The sequence below is a fragment of the Mixophyes fleayi genome, chromosome 5 (assembly GCF_038048845.1).
Source record: "Mixophyes fleayi isolate aMixFle1 chromosome 5, aMixFle1.hap1, whole genome shotgun sequence".
Classification (NCBI taxonomy): Eukaryota; Metazoa; Chordata; class Amphibia; order Anura; family Limnodynastidae; genus Mixophyes; species Mixophyes fleayi.
This window is the reverse complement of record NC_134406.1, coordinates 248,538,925-248,565,709: the sequence shown is the minus strand read 5'-3', so window position 1 is coordinate 248,565,709 and position 26,785 is coordinate 248,538,925. Positions and strand designations below refer to the sequence as shown.

The following is a 26,785-nucleotide window of genomic DNA, read 5'->3' as shown; positions in this document are numbered from 1 at the left end:
GTGCCCAGCTTGTCTTCTTTTGTCTGCATGTTTCTCCGTAGCTGCGAGTCTCCCTGATCTCACTCACAACTGTTAACAACTATGCACTACTGGGATCAAGTCCAGAGAACAACAAATACCGGTGCATAGTGTGGTTCCGGGGAAAGCGGCTGCTAATAGTGAAGAACATCATAGGTTCTGCATAGGGGTTGTCAGATGCTGATTGTGGCGGTACATAACAGTTGGGTGGAATATTCAGTATTTCCTTACTCTTCAGTATTTTCCTTATTTTGTGTCAATATTACTTTTGTTCTTTGTTTTTCAGTTCACTGTGTGTATCTATTATTTCCCCTGATTCCTGTTCTGTGGACTTCATCCTTCATCTCTGCCATGGGCCCTATTTAGATAAAACTGGGCCCTAACTTTAGGATTGCTACTAAAATTAAGTAAACACCTTTTATCCATAAAACCATAGGTCCTACACACAATGTACCTCTACCACATGCCATGTGACAACAACACTTTACTAGAGTAAGTCAAACTGCATCTGTAGTCTGCACATGGCGGAGGCAGCCATATTGCAGGCTTAATCAGTATTCTTAAAAATGCAGCCTCTGAATTCCCCAGGGACAGTGATATCCCTGAGACATTGAGGAGATTGATGTCTGTGCCTTCTAGTGAATTGATAGACTGCAAAAAAGTGGGAATGTTGCCTATAGCAACCAATCAGATTCTAGATGTCATTTTGTAGAAGGTACTAAATAAATGAAAGCTAGAATCTGATTGGTTGCTATAGGCAACATCCTCACTTTTTCAAACCCGCAGCTTAGTAAATCTAGCCCCAAGAGTCAATATTTGCAGTGTTGACCCTTCTTTTTGAAGACCTCTGCAATTCGTCCTAATATGTGGTCAATCAACTTCTGGGCCACATACTGACTGATGGCCGCCCATTCTTGCCTAATCAATGCTTGGAGTTTGTCAGAATTTGTGGGTTTTTGGTTGTCCACCCGCCTCTTGAGGATTGACCACAAGTTCTCAATGGGATTAAGGTCTGGGGAGTTTCCTAGCCATGGACCCAAAATTTCCATGTTTTGATCCCTAAGCCACTTAGTTATCACTTTTTGCCTTATGGCAAGGTGTCCATTATGCTGGGAAAGGCATTGTTCATCACTAAACTGTTCTTGGATGGTTGGGAGAAGTTACTCATGGAGGATGTTTTGGTGCCATTCTTTATTCATGGCTGTGCTCTTAGGCAAAATTGTGAGTGAGCCCACTCCCTTGGCTGAGAAGCACCCCACACATGAATGGTCTCAGGATGCTGTACTGCTGGCATGACACAGGACTGATGGTAGTGCTCACCTTTCCTTCTTCGGACAAGAGTTTTTCCATATGCCCCAAACAATCTGAAAGAAGATTCATCAGAGAAAATGACTTTCCCCAGTCCTCAGCAGTCCAATCCCTGTACCTTATGCAGAATATCAGTCTGTCCCTGATGTTATTCCTGGAGAGAAGTGGCTTCTTTGCAGGTCTTCTTGACACCAGGCCACCCTCCAAAAGTCTTTGCACTCACACCTGGCAGCTGCCAATCCTGAGCAAGCTCTGCAATGATGCTGCACCGATCCCACAGCTGAATCAACTTTAGGAGACGGTCCTGGCACTTCACAACTATTGAACCTTTCTCCTTGAAGTTCTTGAAGATCCGATAAATGGTTGATTTAGGTACAATCTTACTAGCAGCAATATCCTTGCCTGCGAAGCCCTTTTTGTGCAAAGCAATGATGACTGCACGTGTTCCTTGCAAATAACCATGGTTAACAGAGGAAGAACAATGATTTCAAGCACAACCCTCCTTTTAAAGCTTTCAGTCTGTTATTCTAACTCAAATCAGCATGACAGAGTGATCTCCAGCTTTGTCCTCATCAACACTCTCACCTGTGTTAACGAGAGAATCCCTGACCTGATGTCAGCTGGTCGTTTTCTGGCAGGGCTGACATGCAGTGGAAATGTTGTTTTTGGGATAAAGTTCACTGTCATGGCAAAGAGGGACTTTGAAATTATTTGCAAATCACTGATCACTCTTTAGGACATTCTAGAGTATATGCAAATTGCCATCATAAAAACTGAGGCAGGAGACTTTGTGAAAAATATTTGTGTTAATCTCAAAACTTTTGTCCATGACTGTAGTTAGCAGAATATCTTCCTCTCCCTCCTCCCACACCCAGAGCAACAGAAACAGAGCCTAAACCAACTACACTAGGCAGGGTGAAGAAAAGACAAGCTTGCCCTATAGTACGGAGGCTAAGTAGAAGGCGTCCCATGACCTGAACAAGCACTCTCTATGATGGGCTGTCTCAATACAGTTCATGACTTCTAACATCCAGAGGCGGGCTGGGCTGGGGGGCAGGGGGGCAATCGGCCCCCCGGGCCGGTCAGATTTTCTGCTTTTAGGGCCGGTGGGTAGGCCGGCCGGTCACCCCCCAATTCAATTTCTCCGCATTTTTTTCATGACATCAGATGCGGCCGCGTCAGTGCACAGGAGGCCGCATCCCGTGTAATAAGATGCGGCCGCCTGTGTGCCCCCCTGCCTGCAGTATCCCAGCCCGCGCCTGCTAACATCCTTTTTTGTTTTTGCTGTAAAAGGTCATTATAATATATGTATTGCGTAGTTATGATGGAGAATACAGGTGATAATAATGAATCACCATATTGTGACCACCAGTCTCTCCACTGCAGATATATTAGTCCTCAAGGTAGTGGTGGTTATTTGAGGATTGCTTGTACCTTCTCAAGAACAATATAAGTACCAATAGTCGTCAGGGTAAAATCCGAAAATTATATGGGTTAATTCCGTATTTCCATGAAGAAGAGAGTGATGCCAAGAAAGACAGGCGAACGTGTATTGTCCTCCTTCTATCTATCACCACCTTCACAGCAATCACCTGTAGCATAAGCTTCATACTGGTGTATAAAGTAATCCTGGATTAAACAGTAACACCCAAAAAAATATATACAATTTATCCACGCTTCATCATCAAACCCCTTTATGATACCCATAATTCCACATCCTGTATCTCGGAGGAAGCATGTATTAAAATCAAGATATATGTGCATTTTTTTTTCCTCCAAAGTACACTAGACTGTTGGTAATCTGCAGGAACTCTTTGAGGCATTGTGAATGGCCACACTTTGAACGCGTCTTGAATGCTCTGTTACGACGAGAACACAATATTATACTTTAACACCCATGTGTACAAGCTCTAAACCGATTGATTTTTTTTCCCGAACAGTTCGAAAATATAATCTTAACATAGCACTTTAAGGAGCTGTTATAACAAAGTGCGCACATTCCATAAACCATCTATTAATGTCAGCTGCTGGTCTTAAAGCCCACAGCAACATTTCTGAGTTCATTTATTATGCCGCTCAGTTCTAGGTGTCATATTGATATTACTACCATTAGCTATGTGTCACTGCTTCACTACTTATACAAGACCCATGATTCCTTTATATGCTGAAAGATTTATGCAGATTCTGTACTAATGAATCTTAATCGTATACTAAGGAAATATGTCTATGATCAGGAAAATGGAGATGAAAAGTAACCTTACTTGAAAAGGTGAAGTGTACCATAACTATATATAAGTATATACAATTATTATCTTTTATTGACAAGGCGCCTCATTTGTATGTAACATATAAATCTCTCTGGAAGTTGCAAAGTATATCTGCACATTACACAGACATAGGATCTCAGCACATCATGTGAGAGCAGAGGGGAGTGGAGGAGGGGTTAATATTATTTTTATTACACAGAGCAGAAAGAGCTCAGATGTGTGCTCCTTAACCTCTCTGCTCAAAACATCATATGCCATGTGACTGTGGTTGTCAAGGTAGTCCATATCATTAACACCAAACTGTAGAAACTAACCAAGAAAAAACTGAAAATATCAAAAAATACACCTCATTTTTATTCATGGGCTTAACACTCATGTGTATAACCCCTAATGAACAAACAATGAGATTCTAGCTGCCATTTTGTAGAATGCACTAAAAAAAAATGAAAGCTAGAATATGATTGGTTACTACAGGCGACAACATCTCCACTTTTTCAAACCCGCAGTTTAGTGAAATATACCCCCAAATGTCAAATTACAGTTTTTAAAATTAAGTACAGTTTAAGCTGGTAGAACCTTTAAACCTGAACATTTTATTTCATTGAAAAATATACTATGAGAGAGAGAGAACGCCTTATTTGTTAACAAGTTGCATTAACAATGTTTTTTTCCCATTAGTTATAGCAATGATAAAAAAATCTATTATTGCAGCAATTTATCATGCTGTCTCTGTGATATTGGCCCAGAGTGGTAAGGGTTAAGTTGCTGCTTTACCAGGCTAGTCTCAGGAGATATGTGCATGTCCAACTCAGCTAGCCAGTCCGCAAACTTGGGCTCTCAGTTTCAGTAATTAAAAAAAAAAAAAAAAAAGATAAAAATAGGTTCAAATATTAAATAAGTTCAAACTATTTAAAAAAAATATTCAATACAAAATAATGTGATGTGAGCATGCTGTATCTACCCCCACTCTGCTCCTTTTTTAAAAAAAAATTATATTACTCTGCTCTCTGTTGAGAACATGTCAAATTGCGTCTAATAGTCTCCACCAATGGACATGTGACTGCAGTACACTTGAATAGACCAGTGCAAATTGCACTGTGCAATTAACGCTGGTCTGTGCCATTTGTTTGTTATCCTTGTATATCTACATCACATATATGAGGTTGTCTGTACTTCATTCATACTTTCTATGTCCTAACGGTCATATACAATTTTAGTGATAAAACAGCAGCAACAGAAAGACAGAAAAGAAATATAACGCACACTGCCTAAAATGATGATATGCCGCAAGTTCACGGGAAGGTTTAACAATAATAGAGCTTTAAACTGAATTACAGTAGGCAGTGGAACTGTATTTTTATTTCAAATAATCAGACAGAAGTGGTCTTTATACTAATACAAACCTTTTAGACAAATGCAATCAGATTACACAATAAAAGTACAAGCACAAACAAAAGAGGAACAATTTTGCAGCTGGAGAGAAGTAATGAGCAATGATCACATTTCATAAAGTGATATAAAAAAACATTTAAATTTAATGTGGCAGCAGATTAATGAACGTATTCACATTTCTCAGTGCTGGATAATCCATTGTCACTCTGGTTTCCTATTACCTTGGCAACATCTCTTCCAAGTCAGCTACCACATAGGAGACGACAGTCCAAACAGCAGCACAGAGGTTCATCAAGATTGGGTCCTGGACAGTCATTGTGTCCCCTTCTGAGTGGTGGAACCAGAAATATTTACTCATATCATTAAGGATACTTGCACCTAGGAAACAAATAAGAGTTAGTCCCTTCCAGAATATAAGAAAATATTATGACATTATACGCCACTATATAAATATTAAATATATTAAATCTTTTGATATTAGTTAAGTAAAACAATATTGGATAATTCAAATCTATAAAGTAGTAAGAGTTGTCTATACATAGTGCATTCAAACTTACACAGCGACATATTTTTCTGACCTGTTGATCTCTCTTTGGAACCTTTAATATTGTAAGAAAAAGTGACACATCTGAAGTTAAAGGGAGCCAAGATTCAAACCAGCATGTCTGAAGGAAAATATGTCATAGGCTAGGCTTTTTGACATATAACAGATGCCATTTAGCTTTATATAAATGTCTATTTTTCATAATGAATTGATCTAGATCATACTTGCCTACTTTTGAAAAATAATTTCAGGGAGTTTGTACAAGTTACACCGAGGTGTCATGTGACGCTGAAGGGGGTGTGTCCTGCTCCGTCACAGGGCTTAGCTAGCTCTACCCATAAGCTTATTTATATAGGACGCAGCGCCTCTCACGCTTCCCCACAACACTTCTCAACACCTTTCCTCCACTTATTTTCTCCCCCTCACCCACAAACCCTCTACCCGCTGCCTCCTTTCACCCTACTTCCCCTGTCCACTCACGCTCTCAACTCCCCTCTCTCTAACTCTCTGGACATGTGCAGATGGTTCATTGTTTATACTGATTGCAAGTTCCTTGGTTAAATTGACACATTGGTAAAGGAATACTGTAAGAATATACTACTACTAATTCTCAATACATCAAGCATGTTAAATAGTTGAGTGCAATAATTTAAAGATGCTGCCAGAGATAGATCATACTTGCTAACTTTTTGATGTTCCCCTCTGGGAGTTCCCAGAGAGGAGGTGGGGGGCATGGGTGTATGGCCTGTGCTGTAATGATGCTTACGTATCATTATGAAAGTGGGGTAAGGGTCAAAATGGACAGGCTCTTAATCCTCTTCAATTCACTAGGAAGTGGGCAGGATTAGGAAGTGAGCAGATGCAGGAGGATGCCCTACTCTCCCGGGAGTCCTACCCAGAATTCTGGAGTCTCCCGGCCATTCCGGGAGAGTTGGCAAATATGGGATAGATGAGATAGCCAATCTTCCCCCAGCTGAATCCGCTTTAGTTCAAATAGTCTACAGCAAATGATTCAAAAAAATAAAAGCACATGTAGTGTGTAAAAGTATACATACTGCACTTGCCTACCTTAAGCTGGAGAGTGGCGACCTTTTTCTTGTAGCCTGGTAAAGAAACTAAATAAAATATGTGCTACAAGAAAATGGCTGCCTCTTTCCCTCACAGCAGATGTAGATATTACAAATTCTCCTTCCCAGTGTTTCCTTCGTGGTGGCTCTGCCCACTGCTTCCCCAGTTTCAGTAACATTGCCATACTATCCTGGGAGTTCAGCCACTATTTTGGTAGTCTACCAGACATTCAAGGAAGTCAGCAAGTATGATTTATATGCAGGTTCTTTAACCAGTCAGGACAAAAGCATGGGGTGTCAAACCATTTAGGGGAATCCCCATGATCCTCTCTTGACAAACTGATTGTGCACTACCAACAAATAAACTAATTATTAAAATTATATAAAATTTTAAATAATATTTTTTGTACAACTGCACAATTTCCTACCTGTTAATTCTTCAACCATAATGTTATTAATTTGTAGAATGCAATAAAAACAGTTAAATATCTACATTGCTATTGAAAATTGGAATAATGAATCACATAGCTTGTTTACAGATATAATGTGGGTGATGTCTGGAAAAAAATAAGAAGCCCTACATTAGATAGTGGTGAGTCGATATCATGTGGTGGGTTCTTTAACTTTCATTTTCAAACAATCTATTTAGTAAATCAAGTTGTCAGAAGAATTCCTTTGATTATGAGTACTAGAGTAGGAACGGCACAACTTTTATGACGGACAATTCGAAGGACCCAGGGCCTTATACAGTGAGTAGGAACCATATAACACAAGAGGCACTGTGGGGTCCATATCACACAAGAGGCACTAGGTTCCATATCACAGAACTGGCACTGGGCAGGAGCAGAAAGCCTTCCTTTAGGGCCCAGTAGTGGGATGATGGGGACAGGAAGGCCCCGCATTTGCCCATTCACAGCCTCATCTGAGCTGCATTGTGGGTGGAGAAAGGTAACTGTACAGAGCAATAGTTTCTAATGCTGCGTTCAAGGCTCCGCTTTGTAGCAAGTTGCAAATGCAGCCTGGGGGGGCAAGAAGCGCCTACACCAGGTTAAAGTCAGCCACAGAGAAGGGTTGAAAAGTCTCCCAAAAAAAGGACAATCAAATAGTCATACTGAATTGATTTCATCTGGTGATAGGCAGCCGTACTTCAGTCAAACTTCTGTCCTTTGGTCAATCTTCTTCAGAAAGCAAGTGTCTAGATACCAGTCCACGTGAGGTATGTAGATCACTTTGTCTATTCATGTCTGGTTTATGACTAACAAGTAAGCTAACCAATCAATGTCCACTTAACAACAGTCACACACTCCTGTTAAACATAATTAATGCCATCTGACATATCCTGACACACCACCAATGCTAGCTATGAAAATGGACGAAACATGTTCTCGTTCAGTAATACAAGGCATTAAAAAACAACCTATATTATGACAATAGAATTCATCAAAGATAATATTACACATTAGTTAATTGATCCTCTCTCAGTTGCTGATTGCTCCTACATAATAAAAGCAACATATGCAAAAGAGAAGGAGGAAACTGATTCAGCAGGTTTCAAAACAAAGTAAGCTCTGCAAATGCAGCTGTGGGGAGAGAAGGTTATTTATCCAACTGATATTTTATTTGGGAATGATAGGTTCAATTTAAAACAGCAATACCACATCAAAGGTTTTTTTCCCTTTAAATAGTAAGGCAAGTACCTTTTAAGACTGCATCTCATTTTTCTTAGCTGTCCTACAAATAATTATTTCCTTTTCAAAATCTCTCTGGAGGGTGCAAATTATGGCTGTCATTAACACACACAAGGCTCTCAGCATGTGAAGGCAGGGGGAGGGGGGGAATTTTACAGTACACAGAGCAGACAGCTCAGAGGGGTGTTCCAAAATTGTTTTGCTCAAAACTTGACTGTGGTTGCCATAACAGTATAAATCATTAATAGTAGCCTGATGAAGCAAATAAAGGAAAATGGCAAATACCAAGCTTCTTCTTATAGCCTGAAACAGTGATTTGGTAAAAAACACACATAATTTTCTCATAGGATTGCTGCTTTAATAGAAGTATAAACTCAACAAACCGTAAATGAAAAGCCAGTAATAGAAAGAAATATCATATATAACAGTGTATTTACTTTCCTCAGTTACTTATATTTCACTTCCTTGCTCCATGAGCGGAATTTACATTTTTATTTCTGCTCCGGGTGCTCTGCATCTCCACTCTTATCTTGTGATAATAATTACTTTTCCACCACTACAAAATGTACAGTACCTTTACTAAAGTGGCAGTTAATTAAAGTTGAACACCCACTTCAAAGTTTAATAAATTATCTGGTAAAGGTCTTATGTAATATAACACAGACCATAATCACAGAGGCTTAAGAAAACTCATTTATATTGACCCTGATTGAAAAAAACTACATTTATTAAATATGACAGTTTGAAATGTATTTCTGCAAAAATAGGAAGATGAGGAAACTTTGCACAATGCAATGAAGAGAAGAATTAAATTGGAACTGTAGGCGTACAAATAAAGAGAGCCCAGCAATTCTTAATGTGGGAAAGTGAAGTTCTTGAAAGGTCAACTTTTAGCAAAATGAATGGTTTTGGAATAACTGATAGTTTCAGACCGTCTCAGTAGGATGAATCAGAGTTCCATTACCAAAATGAATTATGCAATACATATATTGTGAAATGTATATGTTTACTGATATATATATATATATATATATATATATATATATATATTTATTTTTATTTTTTTTAATAAGGTATGTGTATATTTTAATAAGTTCATTCAATACCCACTTCGGTGTTCTTTTGTAGTGGTATTGGGTGTAGGTATCCCCAGCATCGGGATACCGATTACCACCGCACAAATGTAAGCAGAAATGAAGAAATCGTGTTTACTGGTTAGTAATATCTCAGTTACTGGTCAAACTCTTTTCATTTAGAACCAGGCCATACAATTAAAAGTGTAGAAATTATGACTGTTTTCTAAAAATCCACAAAACTCAAAGACTTCAACTAAAACATAGACTTTCCTTTCCTTGTAAATACTCTTCTAAATAATAAATTGATTTCTAAGACATCAAGGTTGATTGGCGAAAAGCAGCGCAAATGCTTATTTGTGACGTTATGCATCTAATTTTACTGGGAAGTGCGCGGATTTGCGGGCTAAGATGGTGGTGTCTGCTAAGGGTGCAACATTTTGCCCTGGCAGGTGGCAGGAGTTGGGTAGATCGGAGGTGTCCTTGCTGAGTGCAGAGATGGCACAAGTGTGCTTACTTTTATGAGATTCCTTTTTGGGGACAAGATTATTTAGATCAGCTAAAGGGGTGAAGAGGGTGCTATAGGGGTGTTCTATAATTTGCAGGAAGGCATGCAGCCATGTTCTCCTCTCTAAGCCAGAGAGAATCCATCTTGGATAAATTAGAGTTGAAATATATTGTGATACCACTAGATGGTGTACTACTGATGTGTCTACATGGTGTTTGACCCAAAGATTGTGTAAATTGGAAAGGAATTTACTGCATGCTGCAGATTATCCTGATCCATTCCTCCCCTCTGTGTGTGCCTCCCTACTCTGACACATCGCCCCACCGGACATGCGCACCACCCAACCCAATGTGCTGGAAGACAGAAAAGTCACTAGATGTCAATATTCCTTTATGTGCTGTGTTATTCTTTTATAAGCTATATGTGAATCAATTTCTCCAAATGGTCCCTTAACTATGCAAACACTCTGCAGTACTCACATGCAATTGCAGTTCATTCAATTATATGTTTTGATAAAGGTTTCCCAATGGCTATGTTACAGTATGGATTATACGTGAAACTCAATGTGAGCCTGAGATGTGATCATATTATACTGATATACATTGAGGCATAAGACAGGTGGCAGGAGCTGAGTATGGATTGCAAGTAGTATGCTTGACATGCCTGTCATCTGCTTCGATGCTAAATGAATCTCCTGGTTAGGTGTTAACAATTCTTTTGTAATTAATGAATAAAATCTCCTATCTGCAGAACAAGGCATGCTTCAGAGAAGAATTAATTACATAGGGCCTGATTCATTAAGGAAAGTTAAGTAAAAAATTGAGTAAGTTTTCTTCCTCAAGTTTTCTGGACAAAACCATGTTGCAATGCAAGGGATGCAAATGAGTTTATTATTTTGCACATAAGTTAAATACTGGCTGTTTTTTCATGTAGCACACAAATACTTGATAGATTATTTGTACACTGAAATTTAAAGTTGATCTAGGACATGCCCCACCCCAACTATAAATCTGCCATCACATTTTAAATTTACCTCCTCCTCCAATGCAACACAGTTTTGACGTACTTAGGTTTGCTCAACTTTCCTTAATGAATCAGACCCATAATGTTTAAATGTTATTGTGTGGCTCAATGTACACTTTTGTGATTTTGGATATCATATGATAAAACAACTGGTGTACATTTGTTACATAATGTCATGTAAGTGGGACTGTGGGCTATTAATTTAATGGTGGCAAACAGCAGCGCTTGTGGGCCATATTCTGAATGCCGCTAAAACTGCAGTGGCAGCAAACTGGAAAAAAACAGAACCCCCCACTTTAGCTGAAATCATAAACAGAATGTGGCAGACTTATCGTTGTGAACACATTACAAGTATAATAAATGATAAACCCATTAAGTTTCAAAATACTTGGCAACCTTGGCTAGCCGCCTACGGAGCAGATCAACCAGGGACCGATCAAAATCAGAGTTTAAACTAAATGAAAAGTAAGATATTGTGACCTCGATTGCAAAAGGTTTACTGAACATTTTGCTGACATCAGGATGCCGGGCTAAGTTTCCTTCCCCCTTTCCTCCTCCCCCCTCCCCCCTTTTCTTTTCATTCTCTTTCTGTCTTCTTCTTTTCACCTTCAATTCATTTGATATGTACCATTATAACAATGTTCTTATTAGTTTACTTTTATTAACAAATTGTTTGATTTGCAGTCTAACCTGTATGCTGTCGATACTTTAAAAAAAAATAAAAAAAAAATGTAATGGTGGGGTGAGAGCTGGGGTTAATTATTTAATGGAACTTGGGTTTATTAAATGTGAACTAATTATTTAATATCAGGGGTTTTTTTTCTTGGGGGAAATAGGTTTATTAAATATAAATGCTATTAATTTAATATTGGGGCTGTTTGCCTGGGCTGGTTAGGGGGAGTGATGCCTAGACTGCTCACTGCAGCATTTTCATAATGCATGTACAGTACCTTTTCTTTTTCCAAAAAGGGCCCCAGCATTCCAGGATCAAGACAAGCAGCAACTGAGCTAAAGACACAAACAGCAGCAGGCAGTTAAAGAACAGGTAGGAGAGAGCAGGACTGCCTGCCAACTGTCCTGATTCTGGTGGGGCACTCCCAATTTTGGGTGACTGCCCCGACTGCAGTGACAGTTGGAAGATATGCCCCAATCCACATTGCTCTGCTCTGTCGAACATAGTGCACACAGCATTGCCCAAATATATAGTCATGCCTCTTGCATGCTGTTCATGTCCACTCTGGTGAGATGGCATGGAAACCCCCTCTAGAAATCCTGAATTTGCCACTGGTAAATTTGGTAGATTATATGTTAGAGGGTGGAAGGGAGGGTAGTCCTATGTCATGGTGAACTTTTTGAATCTAGTCCTTTGGAGTGGTCAAAGCTCTTGCTTGTTACAGTGATTGCAGAAGAAATTTGCGACATCACACAGAGAGTCAATCATAGACACTGGCAAGTTTTAGAATTTCTGGAATATAGAGATAAAATATTTTATTATAAGTAGCTACTAAATCCAATGAGAAGGCTAACAGCGCTGCCAGAGATATGGACTGGCGAGGACCCCTTCTGGCACTCCACCCGTCCCCAGAGATGTTATGAAGCACACAGTGTTTTCTTTATCACCAGGGATTTTTGCTTTAGCCATAAGTAAATAAAATGTGTGACAAGAGATAGATATAGTTTCTGATCTCATTGAAATAATAAGAGATATCTAGTAATAGATCTTTGCTATTAGCAGGTATTGCGCTAGTAAATGATGAAGGGATATTAACATGAAATCAGATGGCATGAAGGTGTTTAATGTTCTTGATATAATGGCTAGTTCTATACTTGAGTTTAATTATACTCTCATGGGTCGCATTAAGGTGTACAACTTTGTCTTTGTAAAATGTTCATTCATTGGGGAAGCTCTGTAATAAGATTCAACCCTCATGTCTAATCTATCTTTAAAATAAGGTAAAAGGAAAAAGTAGATATTTGTTTCGGCAAGTACCAGTTGCTGATAATCCTTGGCAGTTGATACATTGATTATATTGGGACTTGCCAATATCATATATGATTTTGGTAATGGTTAATGTTTTGCTTTCTAAATGGGTTTTACTATTGGCTTTATCTAGTTGCTATGGAACCAGCTGTGTCTGGACATAGCAGAGATTTATGCATTCTATCATCTTTAATCTGCATTAATTGGATTCTGAAGAACATTATGCTAACAATCATAAATTGGATACTAATTGACAGGGTTCATTTGTTGTATTACAGGCTGCAGGTAATACACTATGTTGTATGCATACAATGAGTGGAAAAAGTGGCATACTCTAAACATATGATACTGCCATTTCTAGCCACAAGCTGCCAACACATGCTGAGATTTGTAGTTCTACAGCAACTGGCCAGTTACAGGTTGCTTAATCTTGATGCTCACTAATCTTCAGGTGTTCAAGGTTGTAACTGACAAATTGATAGCATCATCTACATCAGGGTTTCTCAATCTTTTTGGGTCACATACCTCTTTGTACAGCAAAATGTTACCAAATACTCCTTAATGTACATCAGTATATCTCAATTACCTCAACTGTGTATTGTTTACAAGTACTCCCAGCATAAATGTGTACCAAGCAATCCTAATAATTATTTACCAATACAATCTAACCAATCTGATAGAAGTACCCACTGAATATGTCCGAGGCACCCACATACCACAGCTTGCAAAACACTGATCATATGCACCTGAGCCCAGGACAAATGCAATGCCGAACATTACATGATTCTTTGGTTTGAGAAAGGGTTAGTAATATACATTTTAAACGCATCATGGCAAACTTTCATAAATCACATAGTAAAACAATAAAAGCCACTTGATACTTTGGAGGAGACGTGATTTAACAAGGTAAAACCAAATGACAGTTTTGATCAACCAATTACTACAAGTAATTAATTTCGCAAGCACAGTGCAACCTTAAGATGACAAACTGATACTGATTTGCATATCAGTCATATTTTGGAACATATTTTCCTTTTCATTTCAGTACAAATAATAAATAGACATACCTCCTAACATTTTCCCTTTGCGAATAAGGACACCCAAAAGGGGGGTACGGTCTTGTCTAGCTAGGGACATGGTCATGTCTCAGTGGAGGTGTTCTATGTCTGCCGGGAAATGTCTAGTTATTCTGCAGCGATAGGCTCAGGGGCGGTGCAAGGGTTCTCGGCGCCCTAGGCAAGCCGCCCCCGCCCGCGCCCCCCGAACACACTAAATTAAAAAAAAAATAGATTTCACTTACCTTATCTTCCTTTAGCTGCTCCTCGCGATGCATGCTGAGAGGGGAGAGGAGGGGGGAATAACTTTATTCACACTGTCTGTCAGTGACAGACAGTGTGATACCTCAGAGGCGCCGGACAGACTATCACATGATCACTGACTGACGTCAGTGATCATGCGGACATTAAAAAACAGCGGCGGCCGCCCCGCCGCCGCTGCTGTGCATCTCTCTCGAGCCGCTGAACCGCTGACTAGATTAGAAAATCTAGTCAGCGGCGCCCTGCAGGTCCCGGCGCCCTAGGCAACTGCCTAAGGTTGCCTAATGGGAGCGCCGGGCCTGGATAGGCTGTCCCTAGCACCCTCTGAAAACACCTCTATATTACTTTACAGACCTGCTGTTCACCAATGCTCTGCTGTGCAGAACGGCGGTGAGTGGGAAATGCCACCCAAGGTCTTGATTGTCAGATTGAATTGAGCCCCTAGGATTTCGGATCATGAGAACTATGTGCATGGGGGAGGGGGGGTTAAATATCGATTATAATGATAATGGGAGCTGACAGGGCAAGTTGAAAATCATGAGGAGAAAAGATGCTCATTACTCCCCTTCACCTGTCTCCCCTGTATCACACTGTGCCCTCCATGCTGCTTTTACTCCCCTTCACCTGTCTCCCCTGTATCACACTGTGCCCTCCATGCTGCTTTTACTCCCTTTCACCTGTCTTCCCTGTTTCACACTGTGCCCTCCATGCTGCTTTTGCTCCCCTTCCCCTGTCTTCCCTGTATCACACTGTGCCCTCCATGCTGCTTTTACTCCCCTTCACCTGTCTCCCCTGTATCACACTGTGCCCTCCATGCTGCTTTTACTCCCCTTCACCTGTCTTCCCTGTTTCACACTGTGCCCTCCATGCTGCTTTTGCTCCCCTTCACCTGTCTCCCCTGTATCACACTGTGCCCTCCATGCTGCTTTTGCTCCCCTTCACCTGTCTTCTCTGTTTCACAATGTGCCCTCCATGCTGCTTTTGCTCCCCTTCACCTGTTTACCGTTTCACACTGTGCCCTCCATGCAGCTTTTGCTCCTTCACCTGTCTCCCCTGTTTCACACTGTGCCCTCCATGCTGCTTTTGCTCTCCTTCACCTGTCCACCCTGTTTCACACTGTGCCCTCCATGCTGCTTTTGCTCCCCTTCACCTGTCTCCCGTTTCAAACTGTGCCCTACATGCTGATTTTGCTCCCCTTCACTTACCTTTATATTGCTTTCTTCCCTTTCTTATCTCCTGTCTTCTTATCTTCTTCTTGTGGCTTCTCTCTGGGTGATATGCACTGCAAAAGTCGGGCGTGATGTTGCCACACTCAAAATTCAGTTTGACGGAAGGAGGGCACCGTCCGAGAAGCGGGGGGGTGAAAGGCAGGGGGATAGCTCTCAGAATTGGCACCCCCACCTGCCTTGCTTACCCCGGTGACCACGTTCTGCGGACTGTGAGTTTGACACCCGTGGAGTAGGGTTGTGATGTAGCTGGAAAGGGATGTAATTCCTGTAAGAGGGTAAAGCTCTGTGTATAGAGGGCAGGTGATATGGGTATGGTCTGTTGTTTATCAGTGGAAACTATATAAAATACATTTTTCAAATGTGCCTTGACCCAAATTTTAGGCTGGGTTTTAGGTTCTAACATATTTATACTTTAAAGGGAAGTCAAATGGTGAATATTGTTTAAGTAATATAAGACAAACAAATGGGATCACAGTCACAAGTCACATTACTCGAAAACATCAAAAGTCATTATTAAGACAACTACAGCTGCTTTAACTTGGTGATTTCGCTATGATGTTGTCACCGGTTATTTATGAACTACATTAATGTTAATTGCATCGCCTTTTGTGACATTTTCAAAACTATTTCACAAACAAATATAAAATCTCCCTACTCGCTGCTCCCTTCTCCATTTCTGTAGTACAGCACAGCATACTTGTCTAGTCTCCCGTGATGTCCGGACACCCACCCACTTCCTAGTTAAGTGAACAAGATGGCAGCATCAATGATAACACCCCCCCACCCCCCACACTTCGCAGAGCACTGATGTGATCAAAGTCATTAAGTTTTCTGCATACAGCCTAAGAGATGGTGACAGCGCGGATCAATAAGAGGCCGCAATGACACGTCTTGATCATGATTTTACCTTTATTATATGATGTTACTTTCTTAACTAAGCTAACATAACAGAAATGTATGTTACCATATTAATCATAGCATACACTCAATGAGTTGTTAGTTAGATAAACTAGGTGGGGTATGTGTCATTTAAATGCCAATGGCAGTCGGTGCCACTATCCATACACTTTCTTTTGGCATGCTAAATTGATCAGGTAAGTGACAAGATAAGATTGCTTGCAGTAAAGGTTATCAGTCCTGAATGATGCTTGCATGTTTTGAGTCGCTGCTATATTACCGGGAAATTGCATTCTAAAGGGAGATATAGACTGGATAAAGATGAGATATATTGACAAAAGTCATTCCATTCACACAGTTTCAGATACTTATTAAGAAATAAATGTGAAGCCTGAAATATCCAATGAAGCACTGTGCATTCATGTCAAACAAGTAATATGAAGGTCACGCATTGTAAGGGGATATTTCAAGCATAGGATCCGTTCAGAGCATTAAAAGCTAATTTCCAATCATGTCTCCCTCTCGTTTCTCTCATTCGAATCTCCTTTGGACAATACACAGCCATAGAGCAGTAAATCAGAAAGGTTAGAAGTTCACGAAGTAAACACCAGGGATATGCAGGAAAGACCAGTCACTGGTCCATCACATGCTGCTCTGTGCTTTGAAGTATTAAGAATCACTCATGTCTTACATTAACAGGGAAATCATTGTTAAACATGGATTCAAAATTGTAGTATAGCCTTTATGGCTCTTTCTTTCTATACCAATTAATAGGTGAAAATGACACGCTTCTGTTTTTAAAAAAGAAAGAAATCTATGGTAACTAGCTTTGCTGGCACTTCTCCTGTATTTGTATGTTATAGACATCACTGACTTGCTTTTGAGAAACAATATTGTGACAGAAGAGATCTGTCAGTGTATACTGTACATAAACAGGAGCTCTGTATGTCTGTTCCTTGTAGTTCCATCCTTAGATATACATCCTATGTGATATATGGTTCTTTAGCTGTAACATATTCATACCTGTCAACATTCTAAATGGGACATTCAGGACAAAATAGTCCACACCTCAGATCAGGGCCGTAACTAGGGTGTGCGAGAGGGGCAACCACCTAGGATGCAACGCTAAAGTGGGGCGCAGTTTATGAATATTTTAGGGTCATTTGGTTAAAATTGAGGGCTAGGGGGATACCAGTTTTTCCCTCTCGCCCCAGGTGCAAAAATATTAAGCTACAGCCTTGCCTCAGATCCACCAAAACCATTCATATTCGCTCAAATCTTCCATATTTTGGGCTAAAATAGCACAGTACCAGGAAAATTAGGATTATTGGCATATTTACAGAATTTGCAGGTACATTTAAAGTGTATTTGCAGCCAGAGCCAGATTTAGACCTCATGGGGCCCTAGGCAAGATACTGGTTTGGGGCCCCCTCCCTGAAAAAATCCATAGCACTATAGTTTTTTAGCATAAAATATACCCCCTATTCAGAGGCTGACTGGCAGACTTTAGCCCGGGGGGGGGGGGGGGCAAGCATATAACACTGGTCCATAAGTAGCGTCCCATTTTTAAAGGGTGGTCTCACCGCCGGCCCTGGGAGGGCCCTCTGGGGACTGCTGGGCCCTAGGCAATTGCCTAGGTTGCCTAGTGGTAAATCCGGCCCTGTCTGCAGCCTTCCCACGCAGAGGTTGAACTAATTTTCATTATAATAGAGCATAACAATATAGTAGAAAACAGTGACTAATTTACATCTGGTTTTGCGTACTTTTTACATAGGTTTGTTACTGTATCACCTAGAATTGTAGTGTCATGCGACCACGGGACTTACCTTCGGGTTCTGCTGGTCAGCATCACTGGAGGGCCAACTTAATGGCTTTCCAGCCACTTCTTGGACCCACATGTTCTCTCCTCTCAACGACAGTGCGCACAGCGTTTGTGGCTTACTATGCATGTGGTCATGTGATCGCAGCTGCAAGGGTGGGACATTCAAACCTGCATCACTATTTACACAGGCTCTGAATACTGATTCAGTGTTGGAGCAACAGGTTTCCCTACCATAGTGTCTGGCTCCCTTTTCCGCTATATCCCTTATCTGTACTTTTCATTGAGCCTTCTAGTTTTGATCTCGGCTGGTTACTAACTACTCTCATAGATTCTGATTGGGCATTTGACAAAGTCGTGTACCAGACCCCGGATTGTTGACATTCTCTAGTGGTTCTTTTTTTACCTATATGTTTCCCTCTCTCCATCATGCCAGAAGACAGTAGAGAGGACCCAGCAGAGAAGTCCATATCACCTTGCGACAGTCCTGGAAAAATATCTGGCAGGCTCGTTAGACTCCGGACCTCCACATTGTAGCGCAAATTCTGGCTGACAACAGAAGTCCAGACAACTGGAAATATATTGTGGCATGCAGGCACTGATTTCTATTTTCTTCCTACATTTTGTGTTTCACATTCCTTAGCTAAAACATAACAAATATATGTAGTATAGAATTGAGGCAGTCATCATCTCCACCTTACTCATGACCCGTGAAAAATTACTCTACTAATTACCAAACTAACTTGCTACTTCATCTTGTTATACATATTTTTTAAAGTACAATTTTCTTATCAAGAATGTAAATTACATTTTCCTTCTCTACCCGTAATTAGAGATACACTATTCATGCATAATTTAGTTTTTAAATAAATTATATGCAGAGGTCTGGATAATTGGAATTACCAAACTGCAATGAATCAACTTTACTTGTTATTTTTTTTTTTACCTTGCTATTAGAAATTGAGTAGTTTTTGAGATTTAATGAGATGAATTATTATGCTCACAAAATATGGTGCAACAATAGATCATTGTCATGACAGCTAGCCGCCGTCACCTCTGCGCAACGTACAGGTTTTGGGTAAACTTTATTATGGTGAAAACAGAGATATGGGATGATTATAGGAGACTATAAATCTTTCAAACTTTAGTATGATGCAAGTGGTAAGTAATAAATCAAATTATTTTATAGGAAATACGCCCACGGTGTATGAGCAGGATTTTTCACGGTTAAGCGAGTCACTGGGCACACGTTAGTTCAAGGCAAGTGCTTGCTCATTTGCATATTTGCATGTTATTACTCTTAATGAAAGCTGTTGCTTTTTGCATAATAGATTGGACAAGGCCACCTTGGCCTTAATGGTATTAAGGTATTATAAACTGTAAATATTGTGGATCCAAACTGCGTTTTTATTCGGACAAGTACATCTGAACGTTTGCTAAGCATATGTCAAACTGCACGCTCTCGTCCCTGGTCTTTTTCACCACATCAGTAAAAACGAGTACTCGCTGAGGAAGAGTTGGCAGCAAAAATGGGACTAAATTACTCTTAAAAGTAGAGCACAGAAATATAGCGTATTCCACCCATACGCAGAACCATACACATCTTGAAATGCGTTGCATCTGCATCATCAGCATATCATCGCCATCAGTGAGTATTTGCACCTGCTTTACGGTAAGTCATCATCATCATCAGTGAGTATCTATCTGTAGCTGGTTTACGGCAAGTCATCGTCCTTATTTAGTATTTGCATCTGGTTTACGGGAAGTCATCGTCATCAGTGAGTATCTATCTGTAGCTGGTTTACGGGAAGTCATCGTCCTTATTTAGTATTTGCACCTGCTTTACGGCAAGTCATCGTCATCAGTGAGTATTTGCACCTCTGGTTTACAACAAGTCAATGTAATCAGTGAGTATCTGCACATGGTTTACGGTAAGTCATAGTCATCAGTATCTGCACCAGGTTTACGGCAAGTCAATGGCGAGTATTTAAACCTCTGGTTTACGACAAGTCATCGTCATCAGTGAGCACAGCCACGTGCCACATAGCAGGTGCAAAAAGATACACCTCCTAACATGCATTTATGCGTGTTTCTGCAGATCTGCTTGAGACACATTTGTGTAAACCAATTTGAAGGCCCCTCCCTTCACCTTTGCTGCCTCTCCAGGTGTAAGTGGGTGTAAATGCCAGAATTGTGCTAGTCTGCATTGGCGCACATGCGTGCACCAACTATCTGGGCATGCGCAGAGCAATCTCACACTAGATACTCTACACAAACTGGTGTATGTTCCACTCTGCATCAGCCCCTATGTTTCTACATTTACGGGTTTGTGGATATTCCACTAAATGTGGATGGTAGAAAGAGATAAAATGTCACTACAAAGTCCAACCTACCTCCACTTAAGGAGCATCCTCTTCATTAACTAAAACTTTGCCACCGTTGAAATGTGATTTTCCAAGAAAGCGCAACTGGAAGATGCAAAATGAGTCGAGTAAAAGTATAAGACTATGCCTGATTTTGCAGATCGAAAAAATTTGTTCTTTTGCAGAAGTTGGTTTTCATGCATCACTGACGATCCAGAGAACTGAAGCAGAGAGGAAAAGGCTGTACACCCCCAAAAGCTCATTTAAATAATCATATCCCACAAAATGATATCTTGTTAAACTACTATATTGGCCTGCAAATCCTCTCAGTACTTATAAAAATGATGCATTTGCTCAAAAGTAGGCGCGTGACAAACTGCATTTTGTCCTTTTATGCACACTTAACTGACCAGGTTACAATGTCCACTCACTTCTCCTTTTTACACAGGAGAGCACTAGTAATGAATACTAGGGGCCTGATTCATGTCTGAACACAACTTGAATATAAGTTGCGTATATAAATGAGCACAAAACTTGTGCATAGTTTCAACCATATTCAAATCCAAGCGCATCTCATGATACGATTTCATTTAAATCTGGGTGAAAGTGCGCTTTGTCTACACAGTATTTGCTATGTATAGACACACAGAACAGACTGCAGTACACAAACAAGCGTATGTACAATAAAAGGTCACATCAGAACAAATAAAAACATTTTTTGATCACAATATAAAATAACAACTGTTATTAATGTAATCATTTATATACATTAACATTAATTACATAAAAAAAGATGCTTTAAATGAGTTTTTATATGGTCTGTCTTAGTTGAAAACAGTTGTTCTGTGATACATAGTGGCATGTTATATGCGTAACATTTCAATCAAAGACCATACTGTATCAGTCACCACTATCAGTCGGCACTTACACCTGCCCTATAGTGGGAGCAAACAATACGGCTGAAACCAAGAGTATTTACAAGGAGTTGAAATGGTTATATCTGCGTCGGAACATCCTTACTGTACATGGTCAGCTTTAGTCCGCTCCTTCCCTGCCTTGTTCTACCTTTCAAGTTGTAATAACTCGTAATTGCCATTTGTGTTCATTGACGTAAGGTCTGTTTTGGGGGATTTCACACAAGATACAGCATGCAAACGCACTTGCGTCCAAACACGAATCAGGCTCTAGATATTTAAATGTTTTAAGACTTAATCAGAAATTCTCACCATACCCATTTTGGCTAAAAAAAGAAAGAAGAAATGAGCAGTGGGCAGGTCAATGTGATCACGATGACCGGCTGGAGATAATCTCTCTGTATATATTAGAAGGGGGTAGTGCATTATTTAAAACATGTATTGACCACAGATATGACAAAAATGTATTTCCTGGAACGGCAACTGTACCCCATCAGGAGTGTGAAGGACCCCAGTCCACTATACATGGACCACTAGGGTGACAAAGTTGGTATTCCTGCCATAGTGGAAATCTGGCCATCTGTGAATGGGAATTGTTTGGTCTCATTAGAAGTTTAGGATGACAACCAATCTGGTGCAGAACTTAAGTCTTTTTGCTGAGTAGAAAAGGAGCAACCCTTAAAACATACCCTCTTCACACATTTATCACAGCACAATAACTTTGCTTCACAAAATAAAGTGAGCCTGTTACTTATGACGTACTAGTAATGCCATCGCTCCATCCAACTCCGCCTAACTCTACCTGTGGAAACTTCTTCGCCTGCATAGACGAGTTCATCTTGTTCTGCAAACCAATGCACCATGGCGAAAATCTAGGTGTATTTGTACAAATCAAGGCACACAATGGGTCCAAAGCTGTATTTGTGCTGCAAAGTGACCATTTTGTGTTCTGTAAATGACCTTCACTGCATTTAGTAACCGTTACAGGAGAGTTTGTAAAAGGGATGAAAATCTCCTTTAAAATGTTTAAACAAAGATCTGACACTTCTTCAGTTTCCTCAAATTGAAATATCTTAATGCAGTCACAGTGCATACATTTGTACATATATTTTTACATTTTGCTTGTTATAAGTCGCACAGTAGGAGTAACTTGAATTTAGCTGTAATTGTCCATTAACAGTTTTTCTTGACAGTAATTGCTGAGGCGCTGAGGCTGACTTAGTCCAGTTTTGTAAGGAGGTTTTTAAGGTCACTTGATGCAAATGAACAAGAAATGAGATAGATGACACACCGAACTTTATCAGAGCCGTAATGAGGATGGTGAGGGCGGTGCGACCGCCGAGGGTGCAAGGCCTAGTGGGGGCACAACACCCGCATGCAGTGTAGTCCTGCGGTGGCAGCAACACTGGACTACTTTGCCCATTGAAAGACAGGCACTGGCCAGCACAAGGAGGAGGGTGCCCTCTTCCTGCTCTTGCAGCGTTCTGATGTACAAATAATGACGTCTGGACGATGTCAGAACACAGGCGACGAGGAGCCGGCACAGAAGGAAGAATGACACAGGAAAAAGATAGCAGAAAGAAGAAGAGAAGCTCAGGTAAGTAAAATACTGCAGGGGCTGGTGAGAAGAGGGGGCTGGAGAGAATGGGATGAGAAGTCTGGAGATGACAGGAACGAGGGCTGGAGAGGAAGGTGTCTGGAGTGAAAGGGGGGGCTTGGAAAGAAGGAGTGAGGGGTCTGGTGAGGAGGGAGTCTGGAGTGAATTGGGGTGGTCTGGAAAGAAAGAGTGAGGGGTCTAGTGAGGAGGGGTCTGGAGTGAATTGGGGGGGGTCTGAAGAGGAGGAGTGAGCGGTCTTGTGAGGAGGGTGTCTGGAGAGGAGGAGTGAGGGGTCTGGTGAGGAGGGTGTCTGGAGGGGTAGGGATCTGGTGAGGTGGAAGTCCAGGGGAGAGGGGTCTGGAAAGTTCTTTGGAGTACATAAATATATGATGCATACTATGAAAACATAAGTAATATAAAATATCAGTAAAATATTAATTATATAATAAATATATTAATTATATAATAATAATTGCTATTAAATGTGGGGAAATATGTAAGCCATAATTTGATTGTGGGGCTGGTGGGGAAAATAGGCATTTGTATTAAATGAAAATGCTAATAATTTAATGTTGGGCAGGTGAGAGTCTGTTAAATATGGAGGCTTTTAATTTAATGTTGGGTATGGTGAGGAATAATTTGGTTTATTAAATTGGGATGCTATTAATTTAATGGTGGGGGCTGTTGAGGGGTGAGGTAGGTCTATTAATTAGATGGGAATGCTACTAATTTAATGTATGGGTTGATGTGTGGGGTATGTCTGTTTATTAAATGGGAATGTTATTAATTTAATATCGGGACTGGTTGGGGGGAAGAGGCTTATTTATTAAATGTGGGAGATATTAATTTGATGTTGGGCTATATGGAGGGAAATAGACATTAACTGTAAATGCTATTAATTAAATTCTGGAGCAGATTGGGTGGAAGGCGGCCTGTTTTTTTTTTAAAAAAAAACAAACTACTTATTTAATGTATGTTTGGTTGTGGGGAGGAAGACCTAGATTCTTCACTCACTGCTCACCTTTCCAGGGGGTTAGTAATAAATATCTTTTTTCCAAACAGGACCCCAATATTCCAGGATTCCAGGATCCGTCTAAGCAGCAATGGATCATAAGGCACCAACAGGAGGAAGACATCGGCGATGATTAACCGCTGAGAGGCAGCATCTACTCCCATAAAGGTACATTGTGGAGAAAGGGGGGCACCACTAAAATGTCTAGTTACAGCTCTGTACTTTATTTGCCAGTTCATATGATATGGTCGGTTATTGTTCAGGTTTTTGCTGTTCTGTAATCATCCTAAATTGAGCGTTATCACTATGGGCTGTTTTGAAGAATTTTTCTCTTTTACCATGTAATTCCCCAATTGGGTCTATGTGCCTGTGTAAAGCCCTGGGTGATGTGATGTGAATGAAACCATCTCTGGGCCAGGACAGAGTGTAGTGTTGGGACCACAGCATTTAAATATCCATTCTAGTGCCTGTGAAAAACTTCCTTCGCGTTGAGACTTATACCTCAACCTTTAGGGATGTGTTGCCTGCATGTGGTGCGGAGCAGACACACATTTGAGAGAGCCTCACCAACTCACTAAAAATAAACCTTCTGTTGGTGCCCTGAGTTTTCCCTAATGCAGAATCCACCTTCTTGTATCCCTCTGCGGAGAGAGGAAGAAAAAAATTGGGGCCATCCGACCACCGAAATTCCTCTGCTATACGTTCCCCCGGTCTACCACCAATCTTCTCTCACCCATAGCAGATCGACTGCGTATGCACTGTGTACAACTCTTAGGAGAAAAAGTGCAGACCAGCAGACTCTATAAAATATAGACTGCGGTTTGGACCCAATACCGATACCACCAGACCTGGAGAACTCCAGCCCAAGGGAAAATAAAGGGTCAACATTATTAGACTCCTCCAGCTGGGTTTAAGTGAACAAATACACAAAAAAACTACCCACTAAAATATCCTTGCTTGCCAACCACATTGGGTGACATCCTAACTTCCTAGTTGTGCCATCACCATGTTCTAAACCCTATGCCAATCCAAGCACAATTTCTATATTAACTGCAGGCCACAATGCAGTGGTGATTTACCCCAAGACTGCCATGTAACAGTCAACGTGATTCTGGAGCCGTAGCCAGGGCTGTTTTAAATGAAGCTATAACAACTAATTTTGCTAAAACTTCAGGATTCAAATAAACTATCATTATAGAAGATCTACTTGTTTCAAATTGTGTACTAGAATGTGGGAACAGCATAGTTTTAAATATTATTAAACAAGATACCGACAACTTGCACAGATATGCATGTACAAGTTACAGGAACTTTTAAAGGGACTCTGAGCTCAAACAATAACCGTACCTGTTTATACAGGGAAGACTGAATGATTAAGTTGTTGACCCTACTTGTGCGGTCCACAGATGATAGTGCACAGAGGATGACAGGATGTCAACCAGATTTTTGGGCATGACCCCCATCAATTATGACCTGATCAGTTGTGGGCATCATGCCCATTATGGGACCACATATGTAGTAGTAGTATGAGGCTGATCTGCTGTTATCATTGTGTGGCCAACATTAGTGTTCTGAAGGACACTGAGTGGAGCCATTAGTAGTCTTGTGAAGTGCCGGGAGTTAACCCTTCCAGTGCTGCCCGCCAGTTAACTAGCGGCGCCGCAGCGCACACACTGTAAATATACATTTAAACACTATACACTTATGTAACACAGATCTCACACTCTCCGGGGCCTAGATTTTAACCCCTTGAACGCTACAGCACTGAGTATACCTTCCACAGTGCCACAATGCACATTTAAATACACACTTATTTTAATAAATACATTTTTATTCATATATATACCCGTGATGTCTAGCGCCGGTACTTTGACCCCTTCGGCGCCGGGTATTAACTCTCCCGTCCATTTAAAGACTCCCGGGGACCCAGCCACAAGTCCCTTATAGAGAAGAAACAAGTAACAACTTAGCTAGTTAATAAGGACAGCAGGGGCATAACAGTGCATTGATGGGCCCCAAGCTTTGCTAAGGGCCTGGCAATGCCTCTCTAGCAACTTGGGCTCTTTTTGAGCATCAACAGAACCTACACATGCTCCATAATGCCCACCATGCTGAAGGGGTGTGCATAGACAACTGCTGCTGCATTTCTGAAGAGCAAATGTCTGAGCTCAAGTGCTGATAACTGCACACCAGATAGCTTTAGTGTGAAGGAAGACCTGTTAAACCATGAAAAAGAGGTAGAACAAAAGTTTGTGCAGAATTTGTAGTGCTGCCCACTCAGTTTCCCAGCAGCGAGAATGAGCATTACTATTATAAATTGTGTTTTATTATAAACCTACTACAAAAAGTAAAAAAGAAATGTTATAACAATTGTACTCTACTGAAAGTAAATGAAAAAAAAAAATGTATAAGAAAGTCCAAGCTTCAATAAAAATATATCATTATCAAATCCTATATTTCCTTGAATTTATGATGGCTAATAGCAGCTTGTCTCTAAATTTGGTTAATTGCCTGTATCTTACTTTAAACATGTGAAGTTTGAGTCACCAATTTTCAGTAACTAGTTTAAGGACAACCAATCTACTCGAATCATAAGACCCACATAATTAATAGTTTTAAAAGAGCACACCACAAGCAAGTTTCATTTGTGTCTTGTGAGCACTGACATAATGAGCTTAGTAATGCTCAATTTAATGCATTTCCTCCTGTAACTATGAGAAACAAAATATTATTGGAACAAAGAAAAATAACAGTTCTGTTTCTAGTTTC

General features: G+C 40.5%; 1 protein-coding gene across 2 annotated transcripts in view; it reads right to left on the bottom strand.

Annotated features, from left to right (window-relative positions):
* Positions 1 to 4,932: 4,932 nt before the first annotated feature.
* CPQ (carboxypeptidase Q) overlaps positions 4,933 to 26,785 on the bottom strand; it is a 331,562-nt gene continuing 309,709 nt past the window's right edge. For both annotated transcript variants that reach the window (XM_075213841.1, XM_075213840.1), the window contains exon 8: positions 4,933 to 5,363. In XM_075213841.1, coding sequence (XP_075069942.1) covers positions 5,203 to 5,363 — 161 coding nt within the window. In that variant the 3' untranslated portion in view covers positions 4,933 to 5,202. The remainder of the gene's footprint in view (positions 5,364 to 26,785) is intronic.